The sequence below is a fragment of the Plutella xylostella genome, chromosome 13 (genome assembly GCF_932276165.1).
Source record: "Plutella xylostella chromosome 13, ilPluXylo3.1, whole genome shotgun sequence".
Classification (NCBI taxonomy): Eukaryota; Metazoa; Arthropoda; class Insecta; order Lepidoptera; family Plutellidae; genus Plutella; species Plutella xylostella.
The window spans coordinates 10,672,383-10,700,152 of record NC_063993.1 but is presented as its reverse complement, the minus strand read 5'-3'; the positions used below and the strand labels follow the sequence as shown (position 1 = coordinate 10,700,152).

The following is a 27,770-nucleotide window of genomic DNA, read 5'->3' as shown; positions in this document are numbered from 1 at the left end:
TTTATCTAGCTGCGACTGCCAACTGAAGAGCTGTATTATAGTTATACTTGGGTTTATATCATGACCACTGCAGACTTTTACTTGCGTTTTGTGTTTCAGGATTTCAGTTTTCGGGGCTTTATTTAGTTTAGTATTTTGTCAAATACACATGACAATTCATGTGACATGTAAAATTAACAATTCATATCTAACTACTATATGTTTATTGACAACAACCTGACATCCTGTATTTATTTACGACCGATAAAAGTTTTATGACGCTAATTTTAAAGACATAACTTGAGCACCGAATACATAAACCTTTCCACTGGAGAAATTCAGGAAGTATTTCCAAGAAAAATCGTGAACTAACGTGAAAATATCCGCCATTGAAGAGAATTTATTGATAGTACATAAACTTTCTGAATCGTGACATTCGATGGTTGTAATTTGTGCGTTTGGGAAACCGTATTCAGACGTGGACTAAAATTGCACATTAAATCGTATAATACACACTAATAAAAAAATACTTACACAAAGAAAGCGGGTCCTAAAAAGCTACCCTGCGGCACCCCATACGACAGCAAAGCGTCCGTTTGTCTTTTCACGGCCTTAATCGTGTATTTTGTGACGGCAACACGGACGTGTAGGCACGTCCTAGTTAGCCTCAGTGACAGCCCGGCTATATACAGGGCGATGCAATTAGCAGCCGCTGTTTGTATCGGGAGCCTGTGGCGATCGTTGTAAATTTCGCCCAAACGTTTGTCCGAACATATTTCGCAAATTACTGCAGCCATTACCTTGCGGTGGTATCGCAGCGCTTGTCTTGTTAGCTTGTCTTAGTGTGCCGTTAATGTATTGGCATCTACAATTTTGCATGTATCTTAGCGAAACAGTCAGTTATTTTGAAACTTTCGTCTAGAGTAATTTAGGAAATGTATCTTTATGAAACTTGAATCTGTATGAACCACATAAGTAGTAAAAGTTTTTACGGAACAGTCGTGAAATATTATGCGCTAGAAACTCGGGTCACTGGATTATGCAGTTATTTCGTTTTGCGAATTTTCAATAGTGATTCAGAATGGCAAGTTTACGTTCAATTCAATTTTAGTATTATATACCTAATTTGTTATGAAATTTTATTAGTAAACGGACGGGAGGCATATCAGAAGGGACACTAATTATTAGAGTAAAATTGAAACGAGAATATACGATTACCTATAAACCTAATATACAAAAAAGACTAAAACAAATGGGTAATTGTGTTATTAGCTCGAGCCCGTTTTTGAAATAGTTTTCCAATATTTATATTTCCTCATCTTTCAGTTACATAGACAACATAATGATTGTTTCTACTGCATTTAATCGCAGCACGGCTGGTTGCAGGCTAGTCATTGTCACTGGTCCTAGCGACGGCATCACATAAATCCTGTCCTGCGCCCGGCTTCGGTGTTGCCAGTAAACGGCGTCTGATGCCACCCGATTTATTGTCTTGCCATATGGTTTATGGCTTGATGGCAGCTCGATTCTCAAATAAAACGCCTTTAGTGCTCTGCTTCGTTTGAGTTGTATTGGCTGATGTGTGTGGATGACTTTGTGATTTTAGGATAGACACGTGGTTCTTGTAAATGAGACATTATGTTACATGTTTCACCCTTTATTAATTTATTGCGAAGTTCAAAGAGCATGATTGTCCCCTTAGTACTGCAGTAGATGTCACTAAGCAATGCGGTCCGTACGATAAAAACATTTCTTAAGTAAATGCGCTACGCTTCGTAATTAACGATTAAAAGGGCAATTAAAGGCTTTATGGAGAAATTATCGTCGTGAACTCTTAAGCTCTTTACAGCGTACTGTGCAAACTTTGTACTCGCAAATAAAGTAACTAGCAAATTATGCGCACACAGATTAAAATTCAAAAGCTCTTACATTTTCTTAAAGACTGCTAAAGCACTGAATTCTCCATATTCATGTGACAAAACAAGGAGTCGGCGTTATGACTTGCTTAAAAACTCATTAAAAATGAAACGTCAAGCGTCTGCAGTAAAAACGCTCACCGCGCCAACCGCTCGCGGAGACGTAAAACTACGTCTCAAGTAATAAGAATTTCAAATTTCGAGACAAACTCCGTGTCGAGTACCTCCGTATCTTGTAATTAACCGTCTAGAAACCGTTCGGAAATCTCCTTTTGAAAGGTTCAAAAGACCCTTCAGTGAGTCGGTGGCTATTCATACGATGATTACCGACTCGCGCTGTTCGTTATTTTTGTGAACGCAACCGTACGTAACTAAGCAGCGTGCTAAGCAAGCTAAACCCGACCATATGCCGAGCTCTTACGCTCCAGTTCAGCTCCGCGATACGTCTATATTTAGAGTAGTGGAGTTCTGAATGGAGCTCCTTTATATTCGCGCGTTGATGGCAGCAAGTTGGATGTACTTTAAGGATAAAATAGTGTTGTGAAAACTTGACGTTTAACTTATAACCTTCATGAAAACGTAGGGAGATTTTATAAAAGTCCCCGCAGAGGTGCTCGGTCTTGCTTTGTGAATATTGTAGGATTGTCGCGGTCACACTTCTGAGTGTTCTGTTAATGTGACGTCTAGTAAAAAATGCAATATTTTTCTGTAGCTATTTTGCTTTATGATATTCATAATATTATTTGCACAAAATAATTACTGACTCAAAAACTAATTTCATTTCTTTGCCTACAAAAATATGGCATTGGTTATTTTTGTAATGAATCCCAATAATAGATACACGTTACTGCTATTTCAAACTTGTCTAGCATAAAATGTACCGTACGTACGGATTCATAAAATTTTCGTCGGTGGCTATCCGCCATTCGTTCATCCAATTTCCATGTTTTACGCCAATCAACCAATCAAGGAGCGCATTCCCTCGGGTATTATAAAATCCATTACGCAATTAGTAAAGTTTTTTTTATTCCAGCAGTTTGCAAAAATAAACCTTAAATGCTCCTTATGATTGAGCGTGTTTTAAGTGAATATTGTAATTAAGTGGTTTTGTTTTATTTCCACTTGAGAGTAGTTTAGTGTTGTTGCAATCTGGTTTGATTGAATCGTTTGTGTATAGCTGTTTTATATCACTTGAGAATTAGCTAAATATTTTGACTGGTTTAATATTTGTAGAGATGACCATTAAGATATGAGATTGTATTCAATTTTACGACTCGTAATTACATAGGAACTCTGCGTTTATCCTGGCTAGTATTATTTCTTATATTAAATTGTTACTTCTTATTGTTAAAATCAATAATATAAGATTAACTGCAAGCACCAAACATTACTTTATTTATATTGAACCTCTCCCAACATAATTTAGAACCAAAGTTTCCTGTTATCTTTACCTCCACATATATTTTAACTAACATTAGATACGCAACAGTACAAAGCAATTTAATCCCGTTCAGCTATGGAGCCAATCATGCGTTTCACACTCACAATATTCTTTAACCATTTTAATGGCATAGTAATTCAAATAAAGCCGTGAGCGCCGGCGCGTGACGACGGGCTCGACTGCACCCAACGGGTTAACGGAAAAACTGATAGTTTTCTGCCTGATGCGTACTTTTGCCTTAGATTGAGACAAGATGAGTATGAGGTTAGATACCTACACTCATTGAATAGGTATACTCAATGCAATAGAAAAGCAATGGAAAAGTTCCAGTGACATAGTGCCAAATTACTCCTAAACGGAAAAAAACTAGCACGGCATCTGCAATATTGAATTACATTTAAAAGTGCATTGAAGTAAATATTTGATCACATTTTTAATCAAAATTTTGAAAAATTTGTGCCACTTGGGTTTGGCATTTTGTGAGTGGAACTTTTTGATGGCTCGTGAGGTACCTATATTGAACCAACCATTTTTAAAACGATAACCACGATTCAAAGCGCGAAACACCTTTAAACAGCAATCTCCATAAATGTAATAATAGTAATATATTCACATAAAGGCATTTGGCATTAGACGGGGCTTCGCAACGCTATCTTTGATGGGTAATTAAACTCTGCAACGAACATTCGCGTGTCATTAACAAAATACGACTTCGATTCCAATGTAAACTGTACCTAAAACACATGGTATACAAGCCGTATTTGCTTGGCTAAAGGATCTGAGGCAAAAATAGAGGTTTTCAGACTAGCGCCGTCATTTTCGTCCGAAAATAGATGTAATTAGTTGTTTATAGTTGGCGCTACAGTTGTTTAGCGACGCGGTGCGATGTGACATGTGATATGATATAAATTTGTTTTTTGTCACCTTAGCTGCTTCCTGGAATACTTTTAACGTATTCTTAGTAGGACGATATAATTAAACTTACCTTCGCAAAGGAAAAATTAATAATTACGTCTATCCTGTAAAATTTTCCTTAAAATATCTGCCGTCATTAAGAAGAAAACCCGTTGTTTATTTTCACACGCCGTCCGTTGTTAGCCGGTCGGATTGTGTAGCTTTCAGCCTTCAGACATCTTCACTCGGTCGCGTTATACCCTTCAGGCGGCAGTCTGCAGCGGAAGCTCCGTCGCCGCCGCCCCCCCCCCCCTTCGCACCCCGCACCCCTGTCCCCTGTAGGCCCGGTTTGAGACACGGTGGCAGCGTGGAGAAAAATGGCGAATAGTGGCGATATTTTAGAAAGACTTTCCTTGGTATACGTAGCTAGATTAATACTGACTAACCCCTTTATTCATAAAAAAGTTATAGGACGCTTTAGCTATTGAACTGTTTTGTCATTGTCTGACAGAGAACAGTTTGTTCTTTGACCATCCTATAACTTTTTTATGAATAAGTGGGATTGGATGTTTGTGTTACGACTACAGCTAAAAAGTCAGAAGCTGATTTTGTTCTGATAAAATCATGTGTAAGTTATAACAAGGCGTGTCTATTGATAAATAAGTATTTGGGCAACATGGATAAACAAGTTTTTAACCCGAGGGTGCGTTCCATATTTTACAAGGACCACTTCAGATCTCAATACTCCCGTATCAGCGGCCTGGCAATCTTTTCTTTAGGGCTGCTAATAGTTCCTATGTCACTGGGATTGGGTTTAAAAGAGCTCGAACGGACGGTAAGAATAGGTTGGTGATCGATACGCATCCGTTCACCTTGACAAGCGCGTCTTGTTATAACCTATTGAACAGTCTGTCGCCCTGGTACTCCAAATTCTATAGATTTTTTATTATCATTTTATTTTCCTATCATCCTGTACGTCGCTTTTATCAACTGTGGGAAATGTACCTACCTATATGTATTTAGAATGCAATGCAGTGGTTTTCTTTGAAAATTTTATCAATTAATTTGTTATGTTTCTTCAGTTTGCTTATGAGCTGTTTTTAATGTATTTGATATTGCAACTGATAAACACATAAACAGTCGTATCACGCAATTTGCTTAATAAAACACTCTCTTATATAGACTTAGCTTTAAGAGGATAGATGTAATAAAATGGTAGTGCCCAAATAAGGAATACCAACGTCGAGCTTGGAACATTCCGGAAACATAAAAATGTTATTCTCAACTCGTCATGAAGTTGGGAACTCGTTATAAACGTGAGCGCACCTCATTTGACCTCTTTAGAAGGACCTTTTGCCTAATATGTGGACGTGAGCCTCTTCACAATAGCCAAAGTACCACCTTGTCTGCCCCCCTCTCATAGGGGGCCGAGTGGTCAAAATATAAAAAGGCCAAAATTAAATTCCACGAAGCCCATAAAGTATAGAATTACGTCATTATGCTATGGGAAAAGAGGCGGGAAATTTCGGGTCTTAAACGTTTTTACTTTTTCCAGCCAGTAAAGCAACAGAGGTTTTTTTTAAAAAAATGTAACGTGAATTCTTTTGTTCATCGATAATTTAGTTGGCGATAAAAACTGTCGAGAATATTGTGTTACATGAATTAATTTCGCGTGTAAAATATCTTTGTGGAGCCACACGAGAGGGTGCCGCCATCACGACGGTGTTTAAGAAGTCCCAGATTCAAATCTAATGGCGCGTGACGATCTCGCGCGATACATTTGGAGCGGCAATTGTGACGTTTGTAACCGACCGGCCGCGCCGCCTGAATTCAAACTCTATCCCGACCTAAATTGAAACCATTTTCTAAAACGACCCTTTATTTGTTTCTCCTATTCTCACGGTGGCTTGTACCATTAAGTTGAGATTAGGTAAGGGAGACTTCTTAAAACACATTACCGTCTTATTATGGTTAAAAGTTCCTAGATGTACATTTTTATATGCTAAGGGATCACGACTTGGCTGCGGTGCTCTTTTGTGAAGTCTTGAATGAACTTTTTTATGTAAATAACTTCCTCTAGTTTTGCAACTTACTCTGGGAACTCTGTGTATATCTTTTGAATCTTTGTTATATCAATTTGTCTGTGCTTTTGTTGAATTACATTAACTAATATTTTTCTTCTTTTTTCACAGGTGAGGGACAACAGCATGGGGATGATTGCAGTTATAGTTATATAAGTAAGTTTTTTTTATTAGACCTTTAGCACTGGCCATTAAGAAAAAAACATAAAAAAGTAAAAAACACGGATGAAGTCGAAACCGCGCGAAAATTCAAATAAAGAACACAGACAATAACCCTACGCTTATCGGCGCCCGATGCAGGACATAATTGAAAAGTTTCGCTCGATGAATCGGCAATGAATCGAATGCAGTATCTATCCGTCTCGACCGACACCTTATATCCGTTGGGATTCGCTGGCCGTTTGTCTCTGCCTGCTTGTCCGGGCGGGTTTAGTATTCAATGTTTGTATCGGGGCCGTTTTAGTGCGATTTGAATAACGCATCGCTCGTTGTTGATTCAGTCTTAATAATGTAACAAGGTAACTTTTTTGCAAAAGAATACAAGGTTTTTTAAATTAATTGATTATTTTATAGGAACTTTTTCATTGCTCATAGTGTGTATACTTACCACAAATCAACAATCCTCTTTTTACTTGACAAGTGGACTTACCTCTTAGATGTTGTACTTAGTTTTGTTTCACCATTTCAAATGAAGTCAGCCATCCCGAGCGAGAGCAGCCGGACTATCAAACAAACACGATTAAAAAACAGCAATAAGTTAGCTCATGAAATTACAAGATTGTTCGTTGCACTGGAAATATTCTGCTAGAAGGCGGGGCTAGCAGCATTCCCTAGTTTGATTATGTTCTAGAGGAAAAACAATCTCCGTAGCTTAAGTTTCGTAGTTTCGTGCCCTCAAATAACTCAATTAGCAACTTTGCGCACTGCACCGACTCATTCAAAAACTATTGACGGGCGAAACTTAAAAAAACAGTGCGGATGCTTCGATGGAGGTCGTTTTTTTTTCGAGCCGTGGACTCTACCTCTATATTGTTTATGCGCAAAACATGCTGCTCTGTGGTACGATTGCATCGCCTGTTTTGTTTCGTTGGAATTATTGATTGTTGTTATCAATTCGTAATAACGACATGTGGCACGAAGTTTTGAATTATTGACATGCACTCTTGGGAAAAGTAACGTAGATATAGCTACCCAAGGAGTATAGTAATGTTTCTTTTACCCACTAACTCCTAATAAAGTCTTACGTCGATAATATACAGTAGCTGTGATGCTTTTCTTTAACTTATGTGGGTGGTCATCCCTCAAGTGAATAAATAAAAATGAAATTTATGAATTAACCTAATGTATTGTCCGCATAATTTATGACGCCTGTATTAAGTTTGAACAGCCGTGGCTGAATTTTCCTATTCAAATTTCCTATGCACCCAGCGTTACGCGATTTGGGATTCGGTTCGCGTCTGCACCACTACATGTTTTGTCTCGTTCTGTCTCGAGTGGATAGAGATTAACCGTCTCGTTCACACTCGAAGTGCAGGTTGCATAAAGCCGATTTGTTTCGTTTTTCGACAGAATGCCTGATTTCGTATTCGACATCTACGGTGAGGATTTTCGTGAGTTTCCGCGCGCCTAACAAGGCTTAGACGTTCTTTTGTAGAATTTGGTTCCGTAGCTTTAAACTTAGGTAAAAGAAGAAGTATGTCGCTTTGAAACCTACGTGTGTTACGAAATAAAAAATACCAACAGTATTAATACATTGAAACTTATTAGACACTGATCAATAATTTTAGTTCACAAACGTCTTCATTCACTAAATAATTTATTTTCTATTTCAGTTGCTTAGTTGCTTCGGCGATGCTCTGACGGCGAAGGTACAAATCTATTCTTACCCTTCAGTTTGGCACTTCTGCTTGATCCATCACGGTTATGAATGAACTGTAGGTACTAAAATAAGTTGTGCCGCTTCTGTGATGTCCAAAAAGTTTATAATAACCCTGCACTGCTTGGTAGAATAGAAACCCAACCTTTAATTGCAGGTCAATTGTATACTTATTCAAAATATAGTAAGTACACCTAAAAGTTAATAATCTCAATATCAAAATGTATTTAGTATAGAAACTGAACAGAAAATGTAATTCCGAAAGTCATCTGGATATAATTGTAAATTACAGACTTTCCCGTCGTTATTTTAGGCCAAAGACTCCTTTAGAACACGAAAAAGTATAAATGCAACTAGCAAAATTTATATTGTAGATTTAACAAATTTCTCACTGATATCTTTTGGTATATTTTCACGTGGAGCACATAGAAAGAACCCATTGTCCTACAAAGGGGCCGTAGCAATAATTATTCATATTTTTCACCCTGAAACGTTCCCTTTCTGCTCACCTGCGAAATATAGCCGCCATAACTTCGTTGAATATACCTTTGTAATTTAATAGTATCCTTGAAGGATAGAGGTGCTATGGACAATTGGACAGAGCGCGACCCAGTACTTAGTATTCCTATTTGTAGATGTGATTTATATCATGATTGTGTTAGTTTGGTTTGGTATGTGTATGTATGTACGAGTATGAAAGTGGTAAGTCTTTTAAATAATGCCTGATTGGGGTAGCCGCTGTAACATTGAGACAACAATACGCTAAACAAAATATACAATACAAAATTGCCAATGTACTATAAATACTGTTATATAAAAAGACTATGAGGTAGAAAATCAAGTCACAAAGTCCGTTTGACAAGTCAAAATAGCACTGAAAACCGCTTCGCTTGTAGTGTTCGTGGCATACGACTAATATGTAAAAATACGCGACTGGAAAAGCCCACTTTCGGCCCATTTCGGTCTATTTTGGCCATTACGGCCATCCTCCTGGCCGTTATCTGGCCCTACGGAATAAATCATGGAGCTCGAAGAAAAACTGTTTTCCATATCTGATCGAGTGCTAGATATGTGTTATGATGGGGAATTTTGATTAGTTTTTACGAGCCCGATGGGCGATATGCCTCCAAGGAGTCTTAAATTATAGAGATCTCGATCGATAATTAGGAGGCTGGTTTATTAAGGTAATGGCCGATGATAAGAGTCACGATTAACGACCTGTTGAAACAAATACTTATACTATCTATACTAAACCATATTTTAACACAATATTAACGTTATCGTTTATGATAACGAGACGGCATCATTTAGCTAATTCCATTCAGGAGTATTCGGCTATTCGGTGTTATTGAAACTGGAACTTTTTCACTGCACGCGCGTGTATATTCTCATGGACACAGACACAAGCCTACAACAGTAGCCAAAGACACAAGACAGCTGTTTACAACCGTAGCCTCTAGGTTTTCGTAGTATCTGAAATCGGCGTTCCCTCTAGCCAGCTCTCGAACCATAAAACAGCGTCGGCTATCGATTTTATATCAAATGGCTGTCACCGGCGGATCCAGTTACACAATGCAGTCTGCGGTTAGCGAGTAATTATCCGCCTTTACTAAATAATGTGTTGACACATTGTATAATTACGCCGACGGTAAAAATGTAAAGTTTCTGTTGATGGCAGGTTTTCAGTGGCTAAGGTTTCTTTGTTGTGAAACTGTAGTTGTTTTAATGTTAAATAAACACTTCTAATGGTGTGAAAAAAGTTTAAAAGGTAATTCAAATGACTATTCTAAATAATATATACATAAGTACATAATTATGCTTACGTCTGTTATCCCCGAAGGGGTAGTCAGAGTTAGACTTGCAAGCGAGTCACCTACCTTTCGCTGTACATTCGCACTCACGTTATAGGTCGCGAGCCAAATCGCCGTATTATACGAATACGAGTATATGTATACGCATGTTATTCATATTATTTAGTCTAAACAATATATATATATATATATATAAATATAATATCGAGGCCCGGGCCCTACAGAGTAGGCATTGTAACCAAAACGAACGACAAAACTTTGCAGAAAACATTCCGTCCCTGCGCACAACCACGGCACGTCCAAGCCGTAAAAGTCAAAATACACAACAGATCGCTAACAACATCCAAACTAGTCCAATATACTAAAACTATAAATATAAAGCATTAAAATTAATGTTACTTCAACGGTCATATTGAACAAAATCTGCGTAGCTACTTAGGTTATTGGAAAACAACTGTAGACTCTTTTTTGTAACTGAAGGAACCTTTACGACGAAAGTTTAGTTTGACATTTTCAATAAGCATAGTGGGTGTAAGACCTCAATGACCAGCAGTATACCTATACATTTTCCTCTACACATCAGAATCCATCAGCGCAAAAGTTAACCGCTTAATGCCAGTAATTTAGTTAGTCCTAATGCAAATCCGCCATAAATTGTCAAGAAGGGGTGCCGTTTCATCGAATGCCCCAGCTAGCGTCTTGTGGACCAGAACGATTTATAGACAAACTTTCGCTATGGAAAAAGTTACAATCCCTGATTGTGCACAGCCATCGTTTCGGATAAAACAACGATGCCAATGTAAGACCAATTCACTTCTACCATCGGAGTTCGAAAGAAATTGTGACACAGCATTAGCTTTGTTTTACTTTTGGGCCGCATCCCGCGTACGATGGATCGGATGCGACGAAAATTTCAATTTAAAAATAGTTTTCGGGCCGCGTATCTATGACGTAGTGTGATTGCATTCTTTCAAGTTTTGCTTTATTGGTGATTTGGTCAAATTGTGTTTTTAGCAACTTATACACTCTTACCTAACCTATAACAGTGCGATAAAAATCAATAAATTGTGCTAATTGCTTAGCAACATTTAACTGATAATTATTGCTAATAAGCAAGCTGACATTTTGCATCGATCGTTTACTTAGGACTATAGAAAAAGTGGGACAAAACAAAAATCCATTTCCCCAGCTTGTGTTATTGCGTACGGAGTATTATGCCCTGTTTGTTTTTCCACACCATTTTTATTCTGACATATGGAGTCATTAGGTAGGAGGATTCCTTGCTTATCTTAGCTTTTCTCTTTCTTTTATTCATGACAACGTACACAGGATAGGTTACCAAACTATTTCATTCACTTCATTATTTTAGTTTATTATTTACTTACCTCTGATTGTAATATTGTTAATGAGTTGTGAACTCATGGAGATAATAAAGTTTTTGGTCATGGTAAAACTACTAGTAAACCTTTGTAGTGAATTAAAATATTGTTATAGGTATATTCAGAGTTCTTATCCAATGGAAGTTAATGTTTACTAGCCATTCAAAATATTCACTTCAATACATACATTTTCTACACTGCACATAACCCTAAATCAATAACAAGAAGGAAAGCTTTGGAGCTGTAATACAAAATGATCTTTTGATAAACTAGGTACCAAAAAGCGGAATGGTATAGTGAGTCTAGGAATGGCGGAGCCCCGTGAACAGGCGAAAAAGGACTTTGTTTCGTTGACTATAGATTGATTTTTGCTACCTCCGTCCGGGGATTGGCCGAGATAATCTTGTTGAAGCGTCCTTTTTGACCAATTTCTCTCGGCTCCGAAAATATTTTATGAAGAACGTGGCCGGCCGACGGTATGAAGTCAGTTGGTCGATAGTATAGGCGCTGCTTTCTTCCTAATATTTTAGCTATATTGTTACGATTTTCTGGTATGAAAGACGGGATTCGATCAAGCCTTTATGATCTTCCTAGACTCTTCTATTTACAAAACCTTTTACCTTAGGCTATTTGGCAATAAAATGCCATACTCATATTACCTAGGTTTTCTTAGAGATACCTATTACGTACCTAAGGATATTGTTGATAAATTATGTTATGGATTGGTAAATAGCAATTCAGTTTTATCAATAGCTAATAGTTGTACATATTTTAACCAGTGTACGCAGAAATGTTGATAGGAGAAGTGAAAATGAATGATAACAACACCTCTCGGGTAATTAACCAGGTTGTTACAATAGGGAATATGCAAGTGGTTCAAATAAAGGTCAAATATTATTTATAATAAACTTTGTTGTTTCATAACTACGACTCCATCATTATTTTTGATTATAATTTATTTTTGAGCAAGTAAATGAAGTTGAAAAGTACAAAAAAACTTCGGTAAATTCTAACTTCCGAGAAACGTCACCCATTTTCTTAGGGCGGATGTGACGTCATAATTCTTTATATATCAATCTCAGAATAATAACTTCTTTGCGTTTGCGTATAGTTAAATAAATGTCAAGTGTAAACAAAGAAATGTTAATGTCACCGAGTATTTGTGATGCTCGTTGTGATCAGATACGATGGATCACATAAAAATTCTTCCAATACGAGTAGATCCTAGCCTCCTATAACCTCTCCACTTCTTGTTTGATATGCTTGTTTGTTTGCAAAGTTTAGGAATTTTTATATTTTTTGTTGGTAGTGTATGGGCTGCCACTAGTTGTTCTATTGTAATGAGGCGTAAACAGCCATTCGCTAGTCAACGAGCCTACTCAAATATGCTCCATATTGCAACACAATAAAATTAAATTTGTATTGTAAGTATTATGACATGAACATGACACAAGTTGCTCTTTCTACTTTTAGGTTATAATGGCAGTCGTTAGTATATTTCAAAAGTTGTTATTTTTTTCTAAATTAAGTTATGGAAGAATTCTCGTAATCAGAAGAACTGGACATATTTAATTTATTACGCAGTATGAAAGAGTAAACTGTGGCCAGCTGCGGAAAAGGACAGCCAAGACTATTAAAAAGTCGAGAGCCGTGTGCCCAAATATTAGGGAATATGCATATATTTTCATACTCTTATTCGATAGTTTAGATAAGGGGGTTTAGACCTTTGAGATATGCACAATGGTTCCATTCAAGAGAGCCAGGTGCAGGTTCTTACACCCCCACAGATAATAGAATAGAATGACCCACTAACCCTAGTCTCTCTTACTGAGAACCAAAGTTACAGTAAGTACTTACATACAATACAAATATTACTTTATATTCATATTGTCATAATAGCGTAATATTGTGTACAAAGGTCCTCTGGTTTGCGCGCTCCCATTTCAAAAGAGCTACTAGCAGCTATTTACGAGCTCCCATTACAAAACAGCCACTGGTCACACTTTATTACCATTACAAAACAGCAACTGATCACACTTTATACACTTCCTTTTTCGTTTGTTACCATGACAACATTGGTTTTTTGAAAATACAAAAGTACTCTGTGATTACTTGATTAGGTAAAAAATCTATGCCGACTGACGGGACTCATTATTCTGAGCCGTGAAATTAAACGATTATGACGTCACACCATCCCGCCATCCTGACGGGAATTTCAAAGTGGTCGTGATGGTTGTAATTTTTAAACTTTCTTTAAAATACCTTAAATTACTTATTTTGGCGTTGAATTTTTTTTTACTATAATAAAGTGATGTAAAACTATCCAATAAAAGTATTAAAAAAAATTACGCATATTCCCTATTATCTGCTTTTCAGAAACTGGACTGAATGCATGCAGCTATCGAGCAATTACGCAGTAGAGACAATTGTCAGGCCTGACTAGTGATTTTCGTCCTTATCCCATTGACACACAGTCAGAATGGGCATGACATAAAATTCCTCGATTGTACATAAATTAAACGCTGAATGTAGAATTCAATTTAAACAATTACCATCATTGTTTAAACGTCGCTTGCTACAGCTTCGTCCATTCGGTTCCTTTTTATTGTATTTTCGCATTTTTTGTTTATTTTGCCGCCTCTGTGAACACCCGGGGTAAGGTGATTAAATAATTTGTCCCAGGTTTCTGTCCGCACTGTTTCATTCAATTCAACGCTTCATCTTATTCGAATGAATTAATCGATTCGTTAGTTCTTGTATTTTATTTTGTGTATTCATTGTGTCGCGCTGGCAGACTTCATTCCGCTCCGTTTAGTTTCATTCTGAACATGATTCTGATTCACATGGTTTGTTTAATTTAACCCTTGCAAGTTTTAAAAGAGAAGATTGAGGAGAGAGTGCTGTTGCATACCTATACATACACACATATCATATACATTATACATGTGTACCATTTATTTGCGTGCATGATTATTGTAAATTCAATTGTTACTAAAGGGCACACCCGACACTGGGGATTTAGTATTGGCGGCAGTCCGATAATAAGTTAATTTTAAGTGTCCAGAAAACAAGTCGGACAGACAATCATCCTTTCAAACCACCTTTATTTCAAAAAGAAATTTAAATCTGATTCAATACGAAACTAAATAAAAAAGTCATTTCCAAGGTCAAATTAGAAATATAGCTATTCATAGCTAAAGCATATGGCTGTTACACAGTACAACAAACATGCTTTTGCAATGATAAAGGTCGACTTTTTGTTGGAACACTTCGCTTTCGTCCCTTGTATGACATAGAGGACAGCTCCCAAGCCGATAGTTCACTTCCAAGTTGAGCGAGATCGCTATGGAGTCATATTTTTCTGTATTTTGATAAAAACAGTCTGTGAATTTATGTTTTTATGTACTAAGTGACTAAACTTATGGTTTATTGTCATACATAAAAAAGACTCAATCATAACTGTTCAAAATAGCTTTTATAACTTACTTAAGTAGGTACGAAAATAAAAATGTTAGCTAACATAACAAGGTTGGAAATAAAACTAAAAACAGTAACGGTTAGAAACAAAAAGGTAATTTAAAATTTAAACATCATGTCAATCAGTAAAACAGTTGTGAGTGCACTAAAAATAACTTGTATTTCCATTGTGGTTGATCCGCAGCGAACATATGGACGATCTATTTATAAAGCAACAATTCTATTACGATCTAAAACCAACCTTATTACCTCTTCTATGTTGTCGTCTGCTAGTTTAATATTTTGTTGAAGAAACAGATTTAGGAGAACCTGATAAGGGTTATTTTTGTGTAAACGAACTATTTATAAAGTGTTGAAATGAAGACATAAAGATAAGTTTACTGCGACCGAATGTTCTTCTGACTCCACCATCCAATATATCTCCTCTTTATTGTTTTAAAGAAGACAAAAGGTTTTCGGAATGGCCTTAAGTGGAGCAAGTCCCGTTTTATAGGTTCTTATACGTTTTGTTTCATAAGTTAGTGGTATTTTTTTCATTTTTGTTTTCAATATCTGCGTGTTTGTTATCCATTAACATTTCCATACAATGTTATTTTTCTTAAATAAAAAAAATACCGTTTCCTCACTTACATTCTAAGCGATTATTACCAGATTACATTATATCTATATAAACATGTATTTCACCAATATGTTAGAAAATTATAGTAAAACTTACCAAGTACATATTATTATCATTAATTCAATACCACATTTAGATGAAAACGTCGGTTTATATTATCAAAAGATTCTCGAGGCAACAATAATAATGGAGAGAGTGAAAATAAATGTCAATATTGAAGACCATTCCAGATCTCTGACAGGGAATATTTGGAAATCAATTCTGAGAGCTAAGAGACAAGTTGCTAAACTCGCCTACGCTGAAAATGAACCAGCTTAATTTAAGCTGTCCGTTTCCTTCCTGACTCGGGTTTTTGTACACGTCGAAGGGTCGACAAGAGGTCAAGCGTATTTGGTTTTGTATTTCGTTTTATTTTTTTATTTATCTTTAACACTGTTGGAGTTTTATCATGCCACCAACGGTGTAGGCCTCCCGGTGGAGTGGACGATATTGATATTGTGTATTGTCACGATAATCAATTCATATGCACATACATGTAAGGTACCGCACCACACACAAACTGCTCTACAGACTACTAAAGTTAATGATGGTCAATGGTTTGCTTATTTTTTCGTTTTTAGAAAATATAAGTATCTATATGTACCTACATTTGTACATATAGTACTGAGTCATATTGTATTATTACAATCTTGAATATTTTATCAATATAATTGTATCTTCTATTTAATATTGTAGGTATAAAGATATTCAGTCCTAAACCAATGCTCAGAAATCTCAATTTGTATTTGAGACACTTAATAGCTTTATAGACAGTTTCCCAGATTACTGGCACTTAGAGGCTTCAGGCACGCAATGGTCTGGGATGAAAATTTACTATAAGGGGGAGGGAAATTCAGTATTTAGTACGTGGGCAGTGGCCAGCCCTTCATACGGGGCTCATATTATGAATTTATTTATTTATAGCGGAATCCGGAATTTAGTGATGCGGAGGGTTTGTGGTTTATTGAATAGTTTACGGGATAAATGGTTTATACTGCTTACGCTTTTGGATTAATGATTGCCGCACAGAGAGAGGCCTTATGTCTAGCAGTAAACGATTAGGACCTGAAGGCCTAGCACAGGACGCAAGACGTTCACGTCAATACTGATGGTGATTAAAATACTTACACCAATTCGATATGCCTTAGATCCCTGCTGGTATAGTGATGTTGTTGTTTTTCTGGTACAAGCATTACTCTTTTCTGTGCCAAAAGTTTACTGACAGAGAGGCTTTTTCGATTCCTACGAATACTAGTCCGACACCCATAACACAGGTTCTGCCTAACTTGGGGTCGGATGGCCGTGTGTGATATGTCCCCACATATTTATTTATTTACTAGATTAGACACTTCAACTAAATATGACTTCTTAACGAATTCTCGTGTACTGGTCAATTCTTCATTCGCCCCATCGATTAGCGCCCAGCGGCACCGGAGGTAAATAATTGAAGTAATTGTTCGGTCAGATCGGGTCAATTAATCATCGGAGGCCGGTCCGTGGCGCATTACGAATTTACGTTCGACCGCTAACTAGGTCTGTGGTGGCTATAACAGTACGTATGTCGATAAATATTTTCTTGTGTTTTCAGTTTTTTTTTGTAAATTGGTCTCGTTTTGAACCATCGATGGAAAAGAAAAGATATAAATATCAACTCTCCATGAGTTGATATTTATATTTAGTATCTATCTGTCTATGTATTTGTGTAGATATATCAGCTGTCCGACACCCATAACACAGGTTCTGCCTAGCTTGGGGTCGGATGGCCGTGTGTGAGATGTCCCCACATAAAAAGAGGGTGTTTTAAGTTAAAGTTTACCTATCGGTATATCTATCTGTGGTAGCGTAATTTCTAAATGGCTGAACCGATTTTTGATTTGTTATTTTAGGGTTGTAGGCATGTTATATCCCGATTGTTCTTAGCTATGTTTCATGAAAATTTAACGCGACCTTTAGTTGAATGTCGGGGGTTTTAACGTTGTTTAAGTTATTAGGTAGGTAATATGATAGTTTTGTCGGTTTCTTGTCTTCTTCTTAGTACCTTACAACGAAAGAAATTATTGTACTGACAAAACAAAAGTATGGAATCAACTGCAAATATAACTACGCTGAAACAATATTCTTGGTGAATTCGACAACGGGGATCAAACAATGGGCCAATTGTCAACCTTATTAATAATGGACCAACCCCGCGGACCGGATGTGACATAATCTTTTGAGCTCTCTTTAAATATTTATTTGCCTATTAATTTATTTGAAAACAGTTTTCGCCTACATCATATATTATTTATTCGAAAACCAAGAATTTTGTCCCACATTGTTTTGTATTGATTGTGTGCAGGTCTTTTTACGTGTTAGACTTATTTATTTCCCATTACCTAGAATATCTTATTTATTACTAATGAGTCCTCTTATAATATTATATGTAATAATATGTATTTATGTATAATATGTAATAAAAAAAATATACTTAACGGTATTTATCAAAATATCTGATCAATAATTACCTATATTTTTGTACCTTTGCTGCATACAATATAGTGTTTTTCTTAAACCCATGACTAACGCGTCGTCTTCTAATGGTTCCCTTTGAATAAATCCTAATCCTATTCTAATCCTAACTAATATCATAAATGCGAAAGTAACTGTGTCTGTCTGTCTGTCTATTACTCTTTCACGCCAAAACTACTGAACGGATTTGAATGAAATTTAGTATACATGTGGTCTAGACCCTGGGAAAGAACATAGGCTACTTTTTATCCTGGAATTCTCACGGGATTTTTATTTAATAAAGATACTTGAATAATAATTAAAGTGTTCCTTTACAATCAATCCGACTGTGAGTGAACTACTGAACCGCTCACAAGTTTGACCTCAATCCTCTTTCTTCCGCAGACTGCAGATCAATAGGTCACTCCGTCGACCTTTTACATAATGAATCACTTGAGAACCACTGGTTATCGAACTTACTAGCGGAACACATATGAACTGTTTTACGGGAGTAACTTATTCTTTATGCCCATGTCCGCAGGCGAGGAAATCGCGACGACACTATCGTTGACTTTTGGGACACCCTGTAGGAAGGTGTCTCCACACGGCGAAATAGTCGCCGACTTAAGCATGTAAAGTAAAACTTTAAGAAGGACTAAACATTTTCGTAAAATTACATCACCTTAAATTAAGCAACTAAACACGTTGAAAACCCTAACTATATTAAATACCCTTGAATTAAATGGCCAATCCAAAACAATCAGAATTGAATACATAAACATCGCAAAATCCACACATGCCTAAGCTCAACTATGCTAATTTAATATTTATTTAGGTTTGTCTTTTAGAGCCTACCCCGTTTGTACAGTAAGCTCGCTAGAAGTGAGCAAATAGTTTTCGCAAACAAACTCCAGGGAGGTCACTCTATTTGACGAAAAACTAAGTTTCAGCGGGCTGCTACGCGAGCCACGGCTCTATCTCGTTGTATTAAACGTGCCTTTTCAACGACAGCTCTGGTTAGTTCGTTTTTCGTCAGTATAGAGTAACCCTCCAGATTAGTGCGAGCATTCGCCGCGATCGCGCCGCTACGGGCCTCATAATTCATTCACGTCACTGCTTGTTAACATTTACCAACGCAAACACACCAACTTTGAATTCATCATTTAATCTAATCTGTCAAACCTCGTAACTTGGAATTAAAGTAGTGTTAATACAGTTAACAACTGTGGATGTTACGGCAACTTGCGTTATTAACTTACGCCCGTATATTCCCAAGGCTATAGTATAGGGCGTCCGAGCACGTAGCGTTTAAAGATAGTGGTGGAATGGACCCACCTGGCTGGGAGCGGGCGGCGGCTGACATTTGTCGGGTGAAGCAGTGAGGCCAATCGGACTCCCAGGAGTGGCATACCGTCACTCCGTAGTCCGCTTGACGCCATATGTGACCGCCCCAACCTAAAAACGACCTAACACATAATGTCGAGTAAGCTACATTCGACCCTGTAACCGATAACCGTAGAACCACTTTTCTAGACTAGTTTTCCGAAGGGTGGCGTGCAGAGGCATGGGGTGAGGTCCCGAGGCGAGTGGCGCTCACTGCTCATCATTTCCCCATTGTCTCGTTAGACAAAAATCAAAAACAAACATCGTAACTCGCCAGATTTTTGGGTCCCGATTCCGGATGATTCGCAATGATGGCTCGTGCGTCTATTGCGCCGTCGGGATTACAATCTCTGTCATCGAATAGTTTTATGGCTTCATTGGTACAGACGCTGATAGCTTTTGGAAGGGTGAAAAGAATTCGGTTGTCTAGGGACGCCGCGCTCTGATTGGCCCGATTGGCAGCAGGATGACGATTGACGGGTGAAGTGGATTTCCGAAGGAGATAATCAAAAGGCCGGCTGATGAATAGCGCCACTCATGTTTGAACTATGTTTATTTTATTCAATCGTTGTTGTAAAGCCGTTGAGCAATAAGCTTTTGCATCTGCGGTAGTGCAATAAAAAATTTAGTGTCCATTAATTCTAAAGAACGCTCACCTACATTTAAACGCAGAAATAGCGCAGCGTTAAGAATAATTTCCGGTTTACTTTTCTTAGTTTTTCAGCCAAGCTTTAAAGATAGAAAAATTAAGTGTTTCCATTTTTTCAGTTACAGTTTTTTCATTTACAGGAATATTCCGTGGCGCTGACTTGACGCAATCCGACAGGGCTGTGTAGTTTCACAAATTGGCTAAATCGGATTCATAAACCCACTGACAGTTTGTCGGAACCCTTGCCGAATGCCAATTGTTACTTTTGTTGTCTATTGAATTTAGATTCTCTAGAGATACGTACTTATTTGTTTATGAATGTTTTCTACATGACAAAAAGTGGTTTTACTAGAGCGTTGGGGATGGCACGTAATTTATTCGTTGTATAAACATTAATGTATCTATTTCTTTGATAGTCTTGTAATATTTTGGCATCGTAAATCTGCTTATTGAGTATTGTTAATACAAGCTTTGCTACAAGCGCCGCGACGCTTTTGCCTCAACCGTCGCCCGCACGTAAGCGCCATACGTCTGCATACGCCGCAACATTGAATTACTAGTGATTCCCTGTACTCAGTATAAATGTAATTCTTTCCCCGAAGATTGCGCCTCCGCTGCACGTGACCGACATCGCCGATTCCCTCCTTGTCTCTGTCTCCCGGCTCTCTATTATTTATTCCTCCGAATCGCAGACGTCAGCGTTTGACAACAACTTCATACGGAATAAATTGTCGTTGAAATTGTACGTCTGGCTAGTGAATTACGGACCCAGCCTTCCGAACCCTCTGTTGTGCTTAGTTTAGAAGGATTTATTGGGACCTCCCGATTTTTCAGCGCTTTGTAAATTGACTTTGGCCTGATTTCACCAGTTTCTGAAACAGGAGAGAAAGTCCCCATAGAGCGTTGGTAATGCCGACTCGCAATAAAACAGAGCGATGATAATAAAAAATGTTGAACTGATCCCCGCGTGTTGGATGTTAATCTAGCCAAGTACTCGCAAGTGACTCGCAATTTTCGGGGGTAAGTTATACGAGGTATAAAAACGCATTAAATAACATTGACAACGTATACGCTCATGATATATAAATTATGAAAAAAGGTGTTTTATACGTAAAACTTCATTATAAGTTCTTAGTTATGGTGTGAACTTTATTAATGTGAAATTTGAGATTTCGTTTTTATTCGTGGCAATACGCACCCGATTTCGGTTTTAGCTAGCTTTTTATTAACGTCACGACAGGACGTTTTAATTTTAATAAAACTGAACATTGGCACGCTCGACCTATTTGTCAACCTTCTTCACTCTTGCTGGCAGAAATCATACAGTTGCAGACTGCGTGTGTGAGCCGTATAGCCAAGCCATTCCCACCTCTTTTGATTTGGAGTGTAAGATTGCGATTCGCGCGATAAGTGCGCGTCCAAACTCCTATGAAATATGAATTCAGCGGAGACGACAGCGGACAATTTAAGCTTTTATCTTTTAAGTAATAAAGGTGTGTTTTATTCGCCTTAGACGGGATTATATTTGGGATTTGGACAGCGAAACACGTAGGTGAACCATCGCTCATGTGACAAATTTCAACGTTTTCCTTAACGCGAGCCGCCGTGTTTAGAATATTATATCAGGAGTTAGTTACGTGGCTATTGATTTACATATGAAAGGAGAGATTTGGAACTATATTTTTTGCGGTGCGTCCCTCGGGTTGAATGTTTTTGCCGGTTCGTTTATGAGGCTTGGCTGTTCGAATGCTAGTTTCTTTATCTCTAACGAGAGCTAACAATACGTACCTACACGCGCGTACACACACGTACACACACGTACACGCGCGTACACGCAAGCGGAAGGAGGGTTTGTGTTGACTTTTTTAGCGGTTTCTTCGAGAGCGCCAACGTATTTCGAAAACAACCTCTAGAAAATCTTACTATTAAACTTCTTATAGTTTTAAATTAATGTTATTTTAACAAAGCTTAACTAGCCTAATTCATTACAATATAATAATGTTATTTTCATTTCAGAAGTTAATCCGTAATCACTGTAAGCATTAAAATCTAAAATTTAATGGAATTTTGATAAATTATTTATGATGCACGTATTACAATACCAGGAAAATAATATGTATCATATCCATTAAACATGATGATTACAAATACATAGTTCGTATCAACAGGACAAAACTAACGACTTCAATACAAACATAACTAACTACCACGAAATGATGTCGCAACTTCTGCCGACAACTTGTCGCAAAGGATAATTAGAGCACAAATAAAAATAAACAATCATTTGATTACAAATGAACTTACAGAGCACAGAGCGAGCAGTCAACAGTTATCACGCGGACGTCCTGTTGGACCCATATCGTCTTTTTATCGAAAGGAAACAGACGCCATTTTGTTTTTTTAAACCGCGTTTTTCCCGCCGCCCCCACGGTCGTGTGCTAGAATCATAATTTGCAAATCTAGTGCCGGAGCGGTCCAAATGGTGACTAGTGTTTTATTTGGCGCCACTGAAGGATATAAGGTCTATATTTGACACGAAAACTTTCTGTGCTCTGTGTTATGGTCCGGTGCGGGTACAAACCTCTGAATAAAAAATCCAAAGTGTCAAGTAAGTGATGTATTTTTTCAACTTTTTCGCACAAGCGTTTTAGCTACGTTTGCGAAAGCAACGGTTCTGCCAGTTAATAAAAACATTAAAGTCGTTTTCAATTACGACTTTGCTACCGAAAAAAGGCCAAGTTTTTCCGTACATTTCTAACCGGTTCCTGCTCCACTCGACATTAGCATTCCTTATCTCAATGAGTTTCTTCTTATAACTGGATCAGTGCGGACTTGGCAAAAATTCACCGTCTAACGAGGCCATTGTTCTTTTTGTTTGGTCCTTCCCTTTGTGAAGGGTTCTGTAGGAAGCTGTCTTAATTATCGTATTGAACAAGTTTCCTGTTTGCGCCTTTTGGTCACGCCGCGGCCGCGGCGGGGGGAGCACTAATCATTTTACGTACTTTTTAATTATTCTGGTGGTTTTCCTCAATTATTAGTAGAATCGACTCCGCGGGAAAATCATTGCTTAGCTTGGCTTCGATAGTCCCCAAGTTTTAAATGTGCAGGTTGGCAGCTTATCTTGATTAATTAAGGACAAGATTAGTATATAATAAGACGTGCTTAATTAGAATTTTCTTCGCAAAGAAGTCTTAGAAGGCCGCATTTGACACCATTTCACGGACGAAAAAGGTTCTTAAAAAGTCTTAAAGGCCGTCTCCACATACAATCTGCATACTCAATTAGGAGGTCCAGTAATGAGGTTTAGTCGGAACTAATTTTATTTTCCCGGTCCTTTGAGATTTTTGTTTGGGATGTTTGACTTAAATTAAAAAGTTTCAAGTAGTCTCTGAAAATGGACGGTTTTATTCCGACTTCGTCTTGATACAGTGCCCTTAACGATTTTATACGATAAAAGCCGGAGTTTTAGATTAAAGAATTTTCTTGAAAGGCCGCCGATCCGCTTTATGTAAGATTACGTTACTGGTTTTGATGTTAGGTTTTAGAGTAAACCCTAAAAAGCTTTGATTAAATTATTTATGTGCTAATACTTTTTTAGTAACAGCAATAATTTTATCTCGCACCTTAACGGCTTACGCAGCAGAAAATATAAATAGCAATTTATTTATTCACAGACTGCTTCGTGAAATAACATCTTATGAATCTCGTGCCTCAGATTACACGAAACAAATTATCCTTAGGTTTATTTTCATCACTAAAAAAGTAGCCTAATAAAATCTTTAAATTGAACCGAAGAAAAGTTTCTTCATACGGACTGAGACAGGGGGCGAGTTTTATGTTGGAGGGAGCAAAAAGTTTGGGAATGACTGCCATTCTTTTTGGTTTCTAAAGTGCAAGGGAAAGTAGTTTTGTAGGAGGGTTGGTGATTGCGCTGTCTTGATACTAATTTTGTTTTATTGCTGTACATTCAAACGGCCAGTGGCTTTTGAGGTTTACGAGATCTTATTTTACAGGGGACATAACCGTATATATAAAACATAATGTAGAAATTGAGTTGAATTAGAAAGGTATACACAACATAGCAATATAAAGCTATAGCTACTGCTTATAAACTTTAAAATAACAATATTTTGTGTCGATATTGAATCAAACCAATTTCTAATTTAACGCGCACACAAAACACGTAAAAATTTCCAATCACACGTCACCTTTTCTGCTCACCGCCCAAAACACGTCACATTTTCCGCGCATCACGTCCTAATTTCCACGTCTTATTTTCCTTAGGCCTGGGCCGCCTGCACCCGTACGGCTCGGGCAGCGGCAGCGGGTCGAGCGGGCGCGCGCGCAGCGGCCGGTCCTCCCCCGCCCCCACCACCCCCACGTCCGCGTCGGCGTCCGACAACGCGTCCGACGCCACGCTCACGGACTCGGAGCTGCCGTTGGCGAGGGATTCCACTCTTCTCGTGCATAACGGTGAGTTTGGTTTTGTTTACACGGTGACTAACGCTATAGAACAATACGGACTCGGGTGTACCCACCATATTCAATGACTAACGCTAATCTGACTGACCAAGGCTAAACAGTAATCTAGCTCTTGATTTTGTCACCGCAACTACTTTTAAATTGTACATATTGCTGATGGTTTAGTTAGTGTGTTGTATTGACCTGATGTCTGTGGTGCTTCATGTCAATTATAACCCTTCCATTGGTACGTAAGTTTCATTAGGCATAGTAAATTTTCCCTGTGGTTTAAAAAAATACAAGCCTTAAAGTAAAATTATAATAATTACGCTTACCAAATCGATGCCATCTAATCTCACCCAAGCTAGCTAAAGACTCAAGGCTTAAATCCGTCAAAGTCGCTCGAAAGGCGGCGAAATAAATAGATTGACTAAATTTATTGTTTCCATTTGGGTATTAAGGGCGGCCACATCGATCTGCTCGGGGCTAAAATCTAAAATGCATAAGTAATAAGTTGGTAAGTACCTCTTAACCGTAATGGAATAGACATGTACTGCGGAACAGGAAAACTTACTGAAGATCTCTAACTGGTATTATATTTTACTATATTCATGACGTTTCTGTAAATAAAAATGTTATCATGTTGTATTTGTGATTCAGAATGACTGAAATTTCAAGGAGTTTTCGTTGACCGTCATTGACTTTGTATTCTTCTGGCCCTTTTGTTGGAACCTTAAGTGTTACCTTCCACACAGAAAATTACAGTTTCAGCCGCATTTTTTAACTTTTACAGCCATAACAGTAAATAAAAACTACGCAAATACGCTAACTATTGCCGATTTTCATTTTCGTCCTACGAAATCCACAAAACGTATCAACTTATTAAACAAACGTTGCAAAGAGAACCAGACGACGGCAGCTCGTAGGCTAACCCTGCAGTGCAGCAAAAAGTCAGTGTACACATTAAACTGATACCGGGAGGGTCACTCTATAATGACGAAAAAAAGCTACGCTAACTAACAAAAGCTTTACGAACGTTTAATACAACGAGATAGAGCTGTACCCCGCGCAGCACCGCTTTGAAACTTAGTTTTGCGTGATATAGAGTGACCCCCCGGGTACGCGCGGTGTAACTGTCCCGAGGGAATGCAAAATGAAGCGTGTGATTGCTCAGAAATCGCATTACGCTCTGCGCTACTGCAGGTTTTATCACGAGCACCGCAGGGTTAACGAAAATCTACGTTTTTGACCGAGACTTTCTGAATGTTGTAGGAAAACGCGTTTAGATTTGTCGTGCTGTGTGGTTCTTTTTCGGTTCATGGTAATTAGTTACCTTTTTATGATATAAAAAGTTAATACTTTGATTCATGTACATACATATGTAATCAAAATCACACTGGTCAGAATTGGCACAGAATAGAGAAGATTGGCGCACTTTAATGTCGGAGGCCGATATCCACTTCGAGTCGCTGAGCCAGCAGAGTAAGTAAGTAAGTAATCAAAATAACTTAAACAACAACACATTATGTGTTATTTTTATGTACGACTGGGAACACCACTGAATTCTCATTGCATCGCCAGATAGCCGCAACTTTTCACGCAAATCCTGTGGAATTTCGCCACCATTCCGCCAATAGCCGCGCTACCAAAGAGGATAGCATTCCAATTTAATTACAATCAATGCTCATAGGCGATCCGTATCACTTATACCAACCTAACGGCGAGAAAATTAAAACCAACCCGCCGGAATTCCTGTCCAATTTTCATACCAACGTACCAATAAAAAATCACTTCTCCCGATTTGAAACTGGCACTCTGAGGCGAATTGAAGCCATTGATACTTTTTGAAAATAGAAACTTATTCAGTCAACTTATAATTAACAGTTGCCACAGAGTAAAAAATTGCTGCCATTAATCTGTTCGCAGTGCGTCATTTTTAACGTTGGCCAAACAAAGTATGATAAAGAGGCAAAAATTAATCTGACATTTTTAAATAATATTTCCATTCAACACAAAAAAAATATAGATGACATTTTAAAGAGTGATCCCACGGCCGGCCGATAGTGTCCTTTAATCGGGGTCTATTTAATTTCGTTTGTTAGTACAAAATTTAGTTACTAAACAAACAATTCCGATCCGTTTAGTTTTCAGTTTTTCGTTGTCCCGCCAAAACTTCTGTTGTTCCCAAATTTTGGGCGCGTTGTTTTAGTTTTTGGGCCCAATTTAAACTATTGCCTTTATTTGTCGTTTAGTGCGACATTTGCCCCACGCGGTATTTTTGACCCAACCCTTTGTTTTGAGGCGCGCGGCTTGTTCGATGTTTTAGGGTTTACGAGTACCTCATTTCGGGATAATTTGGAGGTTTTAATCTTTAATTTGACTCCGGGCTGGAAGCCTTTGTATGTACTATAATTTAATTCAGTTAAGTGAACTGGTTTTACTTACAACCGCGGATGTGAGTGGAAATTACCGAATACTTGTTCGGCTACCAGGAATATTGCGGATAATTAATAATCTTCTAATAGCTACGTAATTAGACAGCACGGCGGTATTAATTAACCAAAATCACGATTAAAGGAAGCCTCTATTACTCGAACTCGTTTGAATGAAAATAAAAAAACTTTAAAAGAAGGAAGCAACGCCCAAAGCTGGCCACTAAGAATGCAATTAAAAAGAAATTCCTGACAAAAGAAAAAAGGTTAGAATTTTCAAATTTAGAACACTATGCTGCAGATAGCATCGCGCGGCCGCAGTAAACGTGCGACAAGCTGTAAAAGGCCGCGGGCTGACTATGTAAAACAATTTGATACGCACTAAAGCGACGTTTTTATGACGCGATATTTTGGTCGCGTTGCGTCTAATTGCCACTCTAGACGGCCGGGGACGGTCGGCAACGCAACTCTTCAACTGTTAGTGTTATTAGGTCGTTTGGGGCGGAGTGGTATGGAAATGTTAGTGATAATAGTTTTACGTTTACGTTTTATTTCCTTGGGAAGCTTTACATCACGAATAATTGGTTATTTGCCTTCTGACGCTCTCTGAAAATGTGTGATTTGGGATTTTCTCGTTCCAAATTTTCATTGTGTCTGTACTCGCTAAGTGACGAACGCATGTTCTTTCACATTAGTCAATTCACATCACCCATCTCTATTCACCTCGTTCCAGTCGTGTAAGAGGAAAAGGGATAGACAAATTAAATTTTGAATACCGGATGTTCTTAACGAGTATGGTAGCAGTTCGTTAATAAAAGTTATGGTATGGTTTTGTTTAAATTAATG

The 27,770-nt window shown here is 37.9% G+C and overlaps 1 protein-coding gene across 6 annotated transcripts in view; it reads left to right on the top strand.

Annotated features, from left to right (window-relative positions):
- Positions 1–27,770, top strand: part of LOC105385660 (teneurin-m) — a 392,514-nt gene that overhangs the window by 248,342 nt on the left and 116,402 nt on the right. For 3 of the 6 annotated variants that reach the window (XM_038111852.2, XM_048625225.1, XM_048625224.1), the window contains exons 2-3: positions 6,423–6,467; positions 24,316–24,504. In XM_038111852.2, coding sequence (XP_037967780.2) covers positions 6,423–6,467; positions 24,316–24,504 — 234 coding nt within the window. Of the gene's footprint in view, positions 1–6,422; positions 6,468–8,143; positions 8,180–22,222; positions 22,640–24,315; positions 24,505–27,770 lie in introns of those variants that run through there. The other 3 variants (XM_048625229.1, XM_048625227.1, XM_048625228.1) reach the window with 3 other exon arrangements.